The sequence below is a fragment of the Megalobrama amblycephala genome, linkage group LG7 (genome assembly GCF_018812025.1).
Source record: "Megalobrama amblycephala isolate DHTTF-2021 linkage group LG7, ASM1881202v1, whole genome shotgun sequence".
Taxonomy (NCBI): Eukaryota; Metazoa; Chordata; class Actinopteri; order Cypriniformes; family Xenocyprididae; genus Megalobrama; species Megalobrama amblycephala.
The window spans coordinates 23,331,017-23,346,379 of NC_063050.1; the positions used below are offsets into that span (position 1 = coordinate 23,331,017).

Sequence of the window (15,363 nt, forward strand, 5' to 3'; positions counted from 1 at the left end):
TTATTCATAGTTATAACAGTAATTGATTAATGAATGTACTATAATACTCAATATAAGAATATTCTTTTTTAAAAAATGGAAGGACTGAAGAAGTCCATTTGAAAAGAAGAGCTGTAGATTAAGCTAACAGAACATAGTGACAGTTTATTCTGTCAGAAAGAAATAAGAGTTTATTGCTGAATTCGGAAACGCATAATAGTGGCCTACACTACTCGTATTACTTTTACCACATCAGTTTCTATGGCAGAAATAGTGAGAGTGGTTTACTAGTACGCGGCTCCTAATGTGGGTCCTGACATCAGTCGCGCGCATTCAGATGACGTGTGTGTTTCAACAGCTGATTGAAAGAGGTCGCAGTGAACCAAACAGCTCACAACATTAATCTGCTGAAAATATATAGATTTCATCCTCTATTGTGATTTATTTCCATTTCTTCACCAAGACATTTTCGGAATGACATAATCTGGTGAGTGTCGGTGGTTGTTTTCGTCTTTGAGTAAGGACAGGAAAGTAATATTTGTTTTTGCCAAGTCAGTGCTGTGGCATTTGTGTGTATCTGCTTTGTTTCGATTTCTGAGTTAGCCACTTAGCTGGTGATATTGTCGATAGAAAGAAATGAAATATTTAACCTATAAACGGTGGGTGCTGTTTTTTCTTTTCCATTTTTTTATTGTTTTGTGCTACTAGATGTTTTAATTCATTGCTACTCTTTGTATTAGCAAAGCTAGCTAGCAGAATAGTTAGCAGGTAGCTTTATCTTTAATGACAGCTTCAGAGAAACACTTGTGATGTTTGTCGAGAGCTTACGGTGCTGTTTTTTCTAGAATACTCTGTCTAGGTGAATAACACGATAAATACACATTTGTAATAGTTCTTTTTTTTTTTTTTTTTTTTTTAGAAAGACATTGTTTACATAGCTAAGAAAAATGATATATTATTAGCAAGTTTTCCATCATGTAAGCGGATTTGTCATTTTTAGGAGTGCTATAGACACACTGCTTTAATTTAAACATCCTTCAGTCAGGATTTTTTCATAGGGGTGGCCAGGCAGGGGCCAGCAACCAATCTAGGGTGGCACAGAAATCTTCATTATTTTAAGAAAAAAAATTAGTCTGACTATAATGTAGCCTACTGGACTGTGCCTACAACACAACTGAACACAGTTAGGTTGTTCTTAATTTGTAATTTAGTTAGTGAATTAGATCATGGAAGGCTGAGTGAATTTGACTATTTAAGAAAATAAAAATAATAATTAGACATGCAGATAACTAGTTCAAAGATTATTTAACCTTCATTGAATTTATGTATAATAAATGAACTGTTCAACAATTCTGAGTTTGTCTGTTTCAAAAACTAACCAAAAAAGTAAACACCAAATGTTTAACTTTCTACATTGTCAAAATAAATCATTGCAACATTAGGAAAAAGGAAAAAATGTGTTCTCTTTTGAATTCCCATTTGCAAGATGTGGAAGCGGAAGTCAACAGCACATAAATAAATGCCAGAATGTAAAATTAATTATTTTATGCATTTAAATATGATACATTTTTGTTTGTACTTTATAAATGAACGCAAAATTGGCATCCTCTAGTACAAATGCACAATTCTCACATTTATTTATGCATTAAAAAATTACATATCAGCTTGTGCCTTATATTGTGATCTCACATAGCAGAATATTTTACTTCGGAGACATGTATCAAATAGGCCTACTACATGCATGCACAGTTTTAATCGCCTTTTTGGTTATTTTAATGATTTTAATTAATGACTTAATTGACAACAGAACTACATGGTTGTATGCTTGTTTATTTGCGAGTAGTGAGTAATATAGCCTACAGTGAGTAACAGTGATTAATATAGCCTACAGTGAGTAATATAGCCTACAGTGAGTAACAGTGATTAATATAGCCTACAGTGATTAATATAGCCTACAGTGAGTAATATAGCCTACAGTGAGTAATATAGCCTACAGTGAGTAATATAGCCTACAGTGAGTAATAGTGAGTAATATAGCCTACAGTGAGTAACAGTGATTAATATAGCCTACAGTGAGTAATATAGCCTACAATGAGTAATAGTGAGTAATATAGCCTACAGTGAGTAATAGTGAGTAATACAGCCTACAGTGAGTAATATAGCCTACAGTGAGTAACAGTGAGTAATATAGCCTACAGTGAGTAACAGTGAGTAATATAGCCTACAGTGAGTAATATAGCCTACAGTGAGTAATAGTGAGTAATACAGCCTACAGTGAGTAATATAGCCTACAGTGAGTAACAGTGAGTAATATAGCCTACAGTGAGTAACAGTGAGTAATATAGCCTACAGTGAGTAATATAGCCTACAGTGAGTAATAGTGAGTAATATAGCCTACAGTGAGTAATATAGCCTACAGTGAGTAATATAGCCTACAGTGATTAACAGTGAGTAATATAGCCTACAGTGAGTAACAGTGAGTAATATAGCCTACAGTGAGTAATATAGCCTACAGTGAGTAACAGTGAGTAATATAGCCTACAGTGAGTAATATAGCCTACAGTGAGTAATAGTGAGTAATACAGCCTACAGTGAGTAATATAGCCTACAGTGAGTAATAGTGAGTAATACAGCCTACAGTGAGTAATATATCCTACAGTGAGTAATAGTGAGTAATATATCCTACAGTGAGTAACAGTGAGTAATATAGCCTACAGTGAGTAATAGTGAGTAATACAGCCTACAGTGAGTAATATAGCCTACAGTGAGTAATATAGCCTACAGTGAGTAATAGTGAGTAATATATCCTACAGTGAGTAACAGTGAGTAATATAGCCTACAGTGAGTAATAGTGAGTAATACAGCCTACAGTGAGTAATATAGCCTACAGTGAGTAATATAGCCTACAGTGAGTAACAGTGAGTAATATAGCCTACAATGAGTAATAGTGAGTAATACAGCCTACAGTGAGTAATAGTGAGTAATATAGCCTACAGTGAGTAATAGTGAGTAATACAGCCTACAGTGAGTAATATAGCCTACAGTGAGTAATAGTGAGTAATACAGCCTACAGTGAGTAATATATCCTACAGTGAGTAACAGTGAGTAATATAGCCTACAGTGAGTAACAGTGAGTAATATAGCCTACATTGAGTAATAGTGAGTAATATAGCCTACAGTGAGTAACAGTGAGTAATATAGCCTACAGTGAGTAATAGTGAGTAATACAGCCTACAGTGAGTAATATATCCTACAGTGAGTAACAGTGAGTAATATAGCCTACAGTGAGTAACAGTGAGTAATATAGCCTACAGTGAGTAATAGTGAGTAATACAGCCTACAGTGAGTAATATAGCCTACAGTGAGTAATATAGCCTACAGTGAGTAACAGTGAGTAATATAGCCTACAATGAGTAATAGTGAGTAATACAGCCTACAGTGAGTAATATAGCCTACAGTGAGTAACAGTGAGTAATATAGCCTACAGTGAGTAATATAGCCTACAGTGAGTAACATTGCATAAACAAGCATAAAGACAATTTTCTAAGAGAGTTAGAATACATCAAATTCTTAAATGAACTAATGTGTATTATATTATAGATATTGCACCATAAAAGATATTACAAGCAATTTAAATTTTATTTTAGTTCTTTAAAAAATTCAAATATATTTTCAAATATATATCACATCTTTCTTGAGAATAAAAAAGAATGTTTTTCTTTACATTTATAAAATTTACAATTTTAAAATTTTGCAAGGAATAGCATTAAAATAATTATAAACATTATGAGATGTGTCTCAAAAAACAAATGTCTTTACAAAATATGCTGCAATAAACACAATTCCACAAGAAGTGGGTAATTGTTTCTTCAAAGTGGTGACAAAAGGAGCAATTGAGTGAAATACTACTGTCATTATACTTGGCAAGTTTATAGTTTACTGTGTAACCATTTTGAATAATTTAAAAAGAAACTTAAAGGGATAGTTCACCCAAAAATGAAAATTTGATGTTTATCTGCTTACCCCCAGAGCATCCAAGATGTAGGTGTCTTTGTTTCTTCAGTAGAACACAAATGATGATTTCTAACTGCAACCGCTGCCGTCTGTCAGTGGTATAATGCAAGTCAGTGGGAACTTGGATTATAAGAGTAAATAAAACATGACAGACAAATCCAAATTAAACCCTCCGGCTCGTGACGACACATTGATGTCTTAAGACACGAAACGATCGGTTTGTGTGAGAAAACGAACAGTATTTATATAATTTTTTACCTCTAATACACCACTATGTCCAACTGCATTCATCACTTGATTCGTTTGGTCTGATCGCGCTCTGACAGCGGCAGTGATGTCTCGCGCATATACTTCAATGAGAGCGAGACATCACTGCCGTTGTCGTCACGAGCCACAGGGTTTAATTTGGATTTGTCTGTCGTGTTTTATTTACTCTTATAGTCCAAGTTCCCGCTGACTTGCATTATACCACTGACAGACGGCAGCGGTTGGAGTTAAAAATAATCAATTGTGTTCTACTGAAGAAACAAAGACACCTACATCTTGGATGCGCTGGGGGTAAGCAGATAAACATCAAATTTTCATTTTTGGGTGAACTATCCCTTTAAATAACTTTTTTGGTCAAGACATTTTTTTTATTTTTTTATTTTATTTTATTTTTTTTTTTCATCTGATGTTACTGAATTTATTATTCCAAAAACTTATATCACAACATTTTTTCTTTTGTCAAATCAACTTGGATAATTAATGCGGTTCAAATATCAAATACGTTTCTGTTGATTAAATCAATTGCCTTCATTGTATTTACTCAAATTTTTATTTTCAATAAACTCAAAATTTGAAGGCAACCAGGTAACTTGCTTTTTTAAGTTAAACCAACAGTTCTTTTTTTTAGTGTACAGGCAGGTAAATAGATCGAGTTCTACTAAGAATTGGATCTATTTTTTTTTTAATATTATTGTTATTATTGGAAAAAATTACTACACAAGGATCTTTAATTTGAGAAAATCAGGAATTGCACTGAAAATAACAGCATACTCTCTTGGGTAAAACCATTCTCTCATCTAAGTTACAGCTCCTTTGGCTTTCCTCACCTTTCCTGTGGTGCAATACAGTCCAACCATGGATAAGATTTTGGAGGCACTGGTGAGCTCCTCCCATCCTTTGACTGTCAAACGGGCTATTGTGAAAAAAGTGATGGAGGCTGCAGAAAAGGAGGTGACAGAGGAGCAGTGCCAGGCCTTGTACCACCTCACCACCCGCTTTATCCTCCAGGGTGAGGATGCTTTTCAGCGACAGGTTGGACTCCAAGTGCAAGAAGCATACGCACGCTACCATCGCGATGAGTTTGCCCGCTTCTTCAGTAAGGAGTATGTGCTTGGTCTCCTTCAGCAGGGCTACGGCTCTTTAGACCGCAGAGACCCTGCCATCTTGGACTTCCTTCACGGTTCTCTCCGACTGCTCATCAGCTGCCCGGCTGTGTTGGAGTTGGCACCGCTCCTACAGACGGAGGTCCTACGCATCATCTGTGAACGGCCAGAACCAGCAACCTGTGCCAAGCTGGCCACCATACTGACGGACTTCCCTCAGTGCGTCCCACGAGAGAAGGCAGGAGTTCTTTTCTGTCAGCAGCTTGTGCGCACCTTTGCTTACTTTCACTGTCCTGCCACTGATGAGCGGGAGTTGCGGGAGTATGTGAGCCAAGTGACCAGGGTGAGTGCATTGCTGCAGGGCATCTGGAAGGCTGAGCCGGCCACGCTGCTACCGTCACTGCAGGAGGTGTTTGCCATCATCTCATCCACAGGTCAATAAGCTCTGATTCCTCTCATGATGATATATTAAGTTAAGGGAATAGTTCACCCAAAAATGAAAATTCTGTTAGTATGTTCTCACTCTCATGTCGTTTCAACCTTGTATGATGTTTTTTTTTTCTTTAGTAGAAAATAAAACGAGAAAAATTGATAGCTCTTTTACATGAAATTAGAATGAATGGAGATGTAGCTTTAAAGAGTATGCGAAAGCGCCATAATAATAGACATATAGATACAGGTGAGTACATGATGACAGAATTTTAATTTTTGGGTGAAATAATCTTTGTAAGGATATTAGATGTGTCAAGTTAAAATGTTGATTTTTTTTTTTTTTTTTTTTTCTCCATCTAATTCAGGGTTTCCTAAAGTGGCTTTTTTAAAATAAGTAAAACAATTAAGATTTTAATATAAAAACAATCCAAATACACTTAAAAAAAAAAAGATTCAATATTTTGTTTAGCTGCATATCATGTGACCATTAATCATCATCAGAGAACCATGAACATGTGAATGTCTTTGTAAATTATCGAAATATTAAATCTCAGGGGTTACTTTTAGTTAAGTAGACATCAGTCAAACCATAGATAATCTTCTTAAGAAATATGAGTCTAAATATAATAAGAAGAAGAGATGGCTCTGTGGCACATCAAACTGTTGAAGTACAGAATATTAATTTTTCACAACACTGGTAAATCTGAATCACACTATGCATGCATTTGCTTGCAGGAAATAAACTTTTTTTTTTTTTTTTTTATAAATTTAGTTGTTCTGAAATATGTTATAGTTTGTTGGTATGCATTTTGAAACGATGTCAAAAAGGAGTGCACGGATGCAAAATAAGACATTCAGTTCTAATGGTCAGAGAGGGAGTAAAATGGCCTTGAAAAACTATTTTTGGTGCAAAAGATTTAGAAACCTAAGTGGATCTTAGTGAAAAATAAATAAATATATGATACAACCCTTTAAAAAATCCCAAATATGTTATATGCATCAAAATATGAAATCATATTCAATGCTCCCTCATATCACTGCACAATGTGTTTATCATTTCAGATCCTTCATTTGAACCTTCCATTGCTCTAGCAAGCCTGGTCCAGCACATCCCTCTGCAAATGATCACAGTCCTTATCAAAAGCCTCACAACTGACCAGAATGTTAAAGATGCCAGTATGACACAAGCGCTCTGCAGGTCAGACTCTGTGTGTGTGCTGTGTAAAGCTTGTGAATAGTGCTTTTGTGTCCGTTTAAAAGACTAAGCCCTTTATCCAACTGTCATCATGTTGTTTTCTCTACTACTTTTGCACTTTGAGCATGTGGTAATTGCATTTATGCAAGTCATTTGGAAAGAGTGTAGTGTCTGTAACGGCTTAACAGATTTTAAATGAGTAGTGGTTGTTTTGTTGTTGTATGTTGAGGTCAGAATTTTGCCATTTTCTTTTCTGTGGTGCTGTTACTGTTATGTAAGGTTTTTATGTTGCCTGTCCTGACCCTGTTTTCGCTCTGTCTTTTTTTTTTTTTTAGGATGATTGACTGGTTGTCCTGGCCTCTAGCCAATCATGTGGACACCTGGGTCATTGCTTTATTGAAGGGACTTGCTGCTGTTCAAAAGTTCACCATTCTCATAGATGTCACTCTTCTCAAAATTGAACAGGTTTGTGTGTATTTACTTCTAAAAGAGCTTTCAAAGTCGCATATTTAAAGAGCACCACCTGCATTAGAGTACCTGCCAAATTACAATCTCCAAAAAGGAGATTGATTAGATCAGAATAGCACTTTTTCTTGCTACAAGCCCTTTGCTGGAATAACTGGGACTTGACACGGCACTTGCATACTGTTGCGCTCATGTTGATTTGATTGTTTTCTACTGTTCTCATTTGTAAGTCGCTTTGGAGAAAAGCGTCTGCTAAATGACTAATGACTAAATGATTGTTTGAGGACATTAACCATTTTTTTTCTTTGATACCTAAGAATTTTGGTGTGTTTATGTGTATGAATGTGTGTTTGTTTGTTTGCAGGTCTTTAATCGTCTCTGGTATCCCATTGTGAGACAGGGAGCGCTGGTGGTTCTTTCACACATGCTGCTTAGTTTCCAGCACTCTCCTGAAGCCTTCCACTTAGTAAGGCCACCATAAACTAGAACTCACCAAAACATTGCTTCACTTTTTCCACCTCAAAAATTCTATGTGCTAAAAAGAGAGAAACCATTTATAAGGGCTCAAAGCCTAATTAAACATTCATAGATTACTTTTATTCTTCAAGAATATGGTTATTATATTATGTATTAATAAATCTCTTATTTTATTTTCTGTTAATATTGTATCAAATTAATTAGAACATTTTAAATATTTGTAGTGCTTTTCAATGTGATATGAATTTTGTTACCCCTGTCATTTATACCAGGTGGTCCCTCATATAGTCCCGCTTGTGAAGTCTTTGAAGAGTGATGGCCTTCCCAACAGTAAAACCTTCCTGCTGCAGTTCGCAGAACTCATCCACTGCATGATGTACCAATATTCTGGCTTCCCAGACCTCTATGACAGCATTCTTGAATCCATTAAAGTAAGATATAGATGGGGAATCTTTGGTTTAATCACTTATGAATTAACTTAAGTATGTAAAACAAAGGACATGCTATATGTATCACTGCAATTATTTAACATTTTGTGTTTGTGTGTAATAACTAATTTTATACTGTTTGGTTCTGTAAGGTTTTTGAACATTTGAAAATTTCTTATTCTCACCAAGGCTGCATTTATTTGATGAAAAATACAATAAAAACATAATATTGTGAAATATGATTACAATTTAAAATAACTTTTTTCTATTTTAATATATTTTAAAATGTAATTTATTCCTGTAAAGGCTCCTGTTCAGTGTCTCATCATCCTTCAGAAATCATTGTAATATGCTGATTTTTAAATTAATTAGATTTGATTAAAACAGTTGTGCTGCTTAATATTTTTTAGGATTCTTTAATTAATAGAAAGTTTGAAAGAATAGCACGTATTTAAAATAGAAATCTTTTGTAACATTAATACTGTCTTTACTGTTACTTTTGATCAATTAAATGCATCCTTTCTGAATAAATGTATTAATTTCTTAAAAAAAAAAAAAAAGCTTACTGAATGCAAACTTTTGAGCAGTACTGTATTTCTATGCTTCATCTATATATATCCACCTCTGGTTCTGCTGTAGGACCTGTCTAAACCTAGTGAGGAGAAGATCAAATTTGTCCTGAACCAAAGTGCCTGGACCTCTCAGTCAAATTCATTTGCCTCAGGCCTGCTCAAGATCACTGGCAAATCAGAAACGGGGAAGACGGGACTTGTAAATCTGGGCAACACATGCTACATGAACAGCATCATCCAAATTTTATTTATGGCTACAGAGTAAGTTTAAAATCTATTGCATATTATCTGATCTCTGAATCAACTGTTCTACTGTAATTAATCCAACTGTAATTAACTTTTTCCCTATGCTATAACCACTACATAATGATTGCATGTAAACACAATGTTATAATGTATAATAAAATGACTCTCAAGCATTTAAATATTTATAATATTTTTTTTGTTTTAAATGCAAGATATTTCTCAGCGCTAACAGTCTCTCCTTAAAAGTTTCAGGCGACATGTTATGTCTCTGCATTTGAATGGCAGCAACAGCCTCATGAAAAAACTCCAGCTTCTGTTTGCCTTCCTGGCCCACACACAGGTTTGTTTTCTCTCTGTTTGTTTCAGAATGTTGCAGCACTCAGCACTGCTGGGTAGGTGTGCTTTCTGTTTCTTAAATGAGAGTAAGAGTACCTGCTAGTGACTATTTATCATTTTATATGCCCACCAGAGAGCAGCATATTCGCCAAGGAGTTTTTTGGAGGTTTCTCGGCCCCCATGGTTTACAGCCGGATCCCAGCAAGACTGCTCAGAGTATTTGCGCTTTCTTTTGGACAGGTAAACTCAGAAAATAGCAACAGGATCCTTTCCCATAACTAAAAGAAAGATACAGCTATTCCTGCAAATTTTATGTTTAGGCATACAGTTTTGTTTAAATGCCAATACTTAACACAGAACTGAGCTGATTTTGAAACTTTTTCAAAACAAAGAAAGGGCTGTTTAACACATTCATTGAATTTGACATTAAAGATTTATTCTGTTATATGATTTTTGTAGAATGACCAAAACATTCTGGATTTTTGCAAGAGCCCATCAGTGTTCATTACTGCTTCCTGTTTATCAGGAATTATTGAAAAAATGTCCCCTGTAACGAAAATCTTATTTATTAAAAACCTATATGGGATGTTTAACAAAAGTATATTCAAAGTCTTTGTAAAGTGTTTAGTTAGCATTGAAGTATGAAGTATAAATGAACAAGTGAACAACTAGTAAAACACACATTAATTTGTTCAAACCTTAATGAGAAGAATGTCAGAGGACAGCAGGTCAGCTGCAAAACCAGCTGTACATGTATAAGTCCATAAAGTCTGGGCAAAGTTGTCTGACAGTAATTGTAATTGACAGTTATTTGTCTCATGGGGACGTAAGGTAATTTTTACATTTATAGCAGCAAATTTGTGAATTTATTGACATCCAGAATGTCTGTGTTTTTCTCCCACCACCTGCATAAAAAATTCCCAGACACTGTCTGAATCCACATCTTAGTTTACAAGAAGGGATCAGTCCAAAAGTCTTTTTTGACCACTGGAAAACACCGTTCTGTTGTGCTTCACAGTAATGTGCTTGCATTTTAAGTATGGACTCTTATTACTGAATTACTGAAAGAAAGAATTAAACAAAATAATGTAAACTTCTGAAATGTGCCCTTTACTAGGGCTGCAACAAGAATGCAGAGAAGCACCTTTCTAGTTGTTAAGATTGTTAAGAACTTGCTTTTCCACCATAAATAATTGAGTTTTATTTCTGAGAAGCCATGGTGATTTATTTTTACAGACATCTCCATGAGAAACACTGCTGTCCGAATAGGGCTAAATGTCACTGAAACAACATTTATGCATATTGTTTTGTTATATTGTGTATGTTGTCATATAAATATGACTTTTCTTAAAAGGTTTTGAAGCAGTTAGTCTGTTAACTACAAATAATGAGATTTATCATGAACGAGTATTTCAATTAATTGACAACTCTAAAAATCTATTGATAATGATAACAATGTGTTTCCTTATTTACATCAGCAGGGGGAGTTCATGTATTTCGTAGTCTCCATAAAGTTTTGTTTCATCTTCCTGTGTAATATTAAGGTTGCATGAAGAAGAGAAGACTCTCTCAGCCCTTCAGGTGACCAGCCAAAAACCTGAACCTGCAAGCACTTCTGCTGAAACTCTTCACAATGCTGTAAGTCAGCCAGTCGCTGATGTGCCATCACACCCAGATCCTGTAGTAGCAGCCGAAGGAGATGGTCGCACTCTAGTGGAGCGTATGTTTGGTGGTAGACTCTCTACAGCCATCCGTTGCCTGCAGTGTCACAGCCTGTCAGAAAAAGAGGAGCCTTTTACAGACCTCTCTCTTGCCTTCTGCCCCTCGATGTCACAGCCACATGGTCCCACTGATGAGCACAAAAGCTCCTCTTCGGTGGGACCCTGCCAAGGGGCGGTGAATGGAGGCAGCGAATCCTCAGAAGGCTCAGTAAAAGAAGGTACAGGAGCCAAGATGGAGATGCCCATGGTGGAGCCCACGCTGTCTGTGACCGATTTAGTGGACTATTTCCTGGCTCCAGAAATCCTGGAGAATGAGAACTGCTATTTCTGTGAACGCTGCGCCTCCCTGCAGAGGGCCGAGAAGGTCATGCGGGTGGTGGCGGCACCTGAGTACCTCATTCTGACTCTGCTGCGCTTCTCGTACGATGCCACCTGCCACGTGCGTCGCAAGATCCTGGACAACGTGGGCATTCCGCTGCACATGTGCCTGCCTCTACGCCAACACGGTAGCTCTGCTTCATCATCTTCCTCAACTGCAGCTGCATCTTCCTCATCTGACTCCCCTGAGAGTGGCGAGAATCTAGCTAAAAAGCTCAAGCCTTCTCAGAAAGAGGAGGGGATGACAGAAAGCAGAACAAAAAGCAAGAAAAACAATTTGGAAATGCTGTCAGTGCCGTATGTTTTGAGTTCTGTTGTAATGCATTCTGGTATGTCCTCCGAGAGTGGTCACTACTACTCGTATGGAAGGAATGTGAGTAGCGCTGATGGTCTTGTAGCTAACCCATGTCCTAAAAACCTGGAAAGCTCCAGCCTATCAGAGAACTCGACAACCACACAAGAGGACATGGGGTGCCCTGACCAAAAGTCAACAGACTGGTTCTTGTTTAATGACAGCCGAGTGACTTTTACAAACTTTCAATCATTGCAGAACGTCACCAGTCGCTTCCCTAAGGACACAGCCTATGTCCTGATCTATAGGAAACAAGAGGTCAGTGGACATCCAAGCAATTCAGGGCCAGTCGTAAATGGCTCAAAACTGAGTGGAGAGCCACCCTTGCAGAAAGAGCTGATGGATGCCATTACCAAAGACAACAAACTCTTCCTACAGGTGAGAATATTGTACATTATCTATGTTGCTTTTGGAATATAGGCCAGAAATGATCAAACAGGCCCTCACTATCATTTGATTTACATACAGTCAAACCAGAATTTATTCAGACACCTTGAACATTTCATTCATTAATGCAGTTTATTCATTAAAGTTTAAAAAAAAAATGGTAATAAAAAATGAAAAAAATGACAAGATCTCAAGGTTAAACTGTGTCAAAAAAATTCATCTTAATTATGCCAGATAACACTTAAGCAAAACATGGTCAGGTCAAAGTGTCTGAAGAATTTTTGGTTCCAAATTTTTATCAATTTTACTGGTAATAATTTTTGGGTATAATCACAGTCACAATTTACTTTATTTTGCTATCCTCATTTACATAAATGAACTATAGTGTTCTGCACCCACTAGTCAAAATATATAAAAAATGTCTGAATAATCTTTGGTTTGACTGTATATACACTACCATTCAAATGTTTGGGGTCAGTAAATATTTTTAAAAGATGTGTTATTTTCATCAAGGCTGAATTTATTTGAACAAATATATATATATATATATATATATATATATATATATATATATATATATATATATATATATATATATATATATATATATATATATATATATAATATAATATAATATAATATAATGTGTGTATATATGTATAATATAATATAATGTGTGTATATATGTATATGTGTGTATTATACAGAAGAGGATTAGGGCCAAGCAATAATAAAAAAAAAAATAAAACCATCTCGAGATTAAAGTTGTTAAATTTCGAGAAAAAAGTCGACATGAAATGTTGAGAATAAAGTCATTCAATTACGAGAAAAAACTCGTTAAATTTCGAGAAAAAAGTCAAGATAAAATGTTGAGAATAAACTTGTTAAATTACGAGAAAAAAGACGTTAAATTACGAGAAAAAACTTGTTAAATTTCGAGAAAAAAGTTGAGATAAAATGTTGAGAATAAACTCATTAAGTTTATTAATGTTATTGTGAGTTTATTGTCAACATTTTATCTCGACTTTTTTCTCGAAATTTAACGAGTTTTTTCTCGTAATTTAATGAGTTTATTCTCAACATTTTATTTAGACTTTTTTCTCGAAATTTAACAACTTTAATCTCGAGATGGTTTTATTTTTTATTATTCCTCTTCCGTAGTATTAGTAAAGTAAAATACATAAAATAAAAATACAGTAAAATACTAACATTTTGAAAAAAATATTACAATATTTATATATGTTTTCTATTTTAATATATTTTAAAATGCAATGCATTCCTGTGATGGCAAAGCTGAATTTTCAGCATCATTACTCCAGTCTTCAGTGTCACATGATCTTTCAGAATTCATTCTGATATGCTGATTTGGTGCTCAAGGAAAAGGTCTTATTATAATCACAGTTGGAAACGGTTGTGCTGTTTAATATTTTTGCTTAATATAACTTTTTTCAGGATTGTTTGATTAATAGACAGTTCAAATAAACAGCATTTCTTTGAAATAGAATTTTTGTAATAAAAGTGCGTATGCATCCTTGCTGAAAAAAGTATCCTTTTCAAAAATTCTTACTGACCTCAACATTTTTTTTTCCTAAAAACTGAAAATGGCATAATGCCAATTTGTTTTGTAGAGTTATATTAATTTATTCCAGAAACATTGAAGAGAAAAACAAATGAATATATTATAAAGAGGACTTCTGAATACCATCATGACTGTGTGTCAAAGTGAATAAATCACTTCAGATAATGAATCAATAATTACATTTTTTTTCAAAATCATATGAAACATTTTCCTTGCTTTTGGACACTCTTATTTATCATTAGAGTATGGAGTTAACCCTTTGTTCCTTTCCCTCCAGGAGCAGGAGCTGAATGCCAGAGCTCGGGCTCTCCAAGCAACCTCTACTTCTTGTTCATTCCGACCCAATGGTTCTGATGACAACGAGCCGCCTGGCAGCTGTGGACCCTCGGGTGGGGGTGGGGGAGGGGGCTTCAATACTATCAGCAGACTCGTCTTCTAAGGAAGGGTCACAGACATACCCTCAGAGCACTGGACAGTCCCACTGACAACACCAGTTCTAATTGTCCTAATTGCCCACAGTCTGGATAAATGTGCCATCTCAGAACATGTCTTAATTTTTCTGGTTTGCATGCTTTTTTCCTTTACATCGACTTGTTCATTTGAAGTTAAATGAAGCACTTTTCAGTATAGGTCAGAAATGGGCATGCAATAAATTTGTACAGAATACAGTAATAATTTTGGTCTCATCCTGGAATATTAATCGTTTCATATTCTAAAATGAAATCATTAGGCAGAGAATGGTTTTAAAAATTAAAGCAAATATTTTTGGACCATAATATACAGTGAACTACTTGCATGAATATTTTAATTGGAAGTTTTTCAGCTTCTGGTTTGAGGATTACAGTTATAACTGTTTTGTCAATTATTTAATTATAATTAAGTTATTTTATTCATTCAGGGAATACTTTTTGATTTAACTTTTTAAATGTTTAAGCTTTTTTGAGAATTTTATGTGCCTTTCAATACTTCAGATTTTACAGATTTATTGGACTGAGTATTCAAAAAAAACACCTTGCTCTTGCTGTACAGTGTTAATATGTAATGATTATGTTTTTGCTCTATAGTAAAGACTCATCATTGAACATTGTCTTAATTGTATTATCTAAAATACACACATGGTTAATTTTATCACTCACATTTACTGTCATTTACTGGTTCCAACATTTAAGAAGATTGTACATCTCTAACCGAGGATGTAAAAAAAAAGCAGTTTCAGCATGAAGAAATCTCAGCATTACAACAGCGTTAAAAAAAACATTAAAAATGTCATTGCTTGAAATAAGATAAACATTAACTGAAATAAAATATAAATAACTTAAATTTATTTCAACTAGTTGCCAAGGCAATATTTCTCATGTTCAAGTTGAAGTACTAAAATAACTAAAACTAAGTAACACTTTATAGTTTAAGTATTAACATAAAAGAAACTTTA

At 34.9% G+C, this 15,363-nt stretch overlaps 1 protein-coding gene across 3 annotated transcripts; it reads left to right on the plus strand.

Moving 5' to 3' along the window:
• Nucleotides 1–289: 289 nt before the first annotated feature.
• Nucleotides 290–15,013, plus strand: usp38 (ubiquitin specific peptidase 38). 3 transcript variants are annotated; one of them, XM_048196634.1, is made up of 11 exons: nucleotides 290–466; nucleotides 5,063–5,797; nucleotides 6,858–6,993; nucleotides 7,326–7,455; nucleotides 7,820–7,921; nucleotides 8,205–8,363; nucleotides 9,000–9,193; nucleotides 9,425–9,518; nucleotides 9,648–9,754; nucleotides 11,059–12,343; nucleotides 14,209–15,013. In XM_048196634.1, the coding sequence occupies exons 2-11, from the start codon at nucleotides 5,116–5,118 to the stop codon at nucleotides 14,368–14,370; spliced, it is 3,051 nt and encodes a 1,016-aa protein (XP_048052591.1). In that variant the 5' UTR covers nucleotides 290–466; nucleotides 5,063–5,115; the 3' UTR covers nucleotides 14,371–15,013. The 3 variants fall into 3 exon arrangements, with proteins under 3 accessions (XP_048052591.1, XP_048052592.1, XP_048052593.1); XM_048196635.1 differs by having other exon boundaries at nucleotides 5,069–5,797; XM_048196636.1 differs by lacking the exon at nucleotides 290–466 and adding an exon at nucleotides 4,529–4,551.
• The last annotated feature ends 350 nt before the right edge of the window (nucleotides 15,014–15,363 follow it).

Bases quoted from the DNA above. Each gene is read 5' to 3' on its own strand.
- usp38 (XM_048196634.1), top strand. From the start codon at position 5,116: ATGGATAAGATTTTGGAGGCACTGGTGAGCTCCTCCCATCCTTTGACT. The intron at 9,194-9,424 runs GTAAGTTTAAAA...TCTCCTTAAAAG, and splicing joins ATTTTATTTATGGCTACAGA to TTTCAGGCGACATGTTATGT. The intron at 9,519-9,647 runs GTTTGTTTTCTC...TATGCCCACCAG, and splicing joins CCTTCCTGGCCCACACACAG to AGAGCAGCATATTCGCCAAG.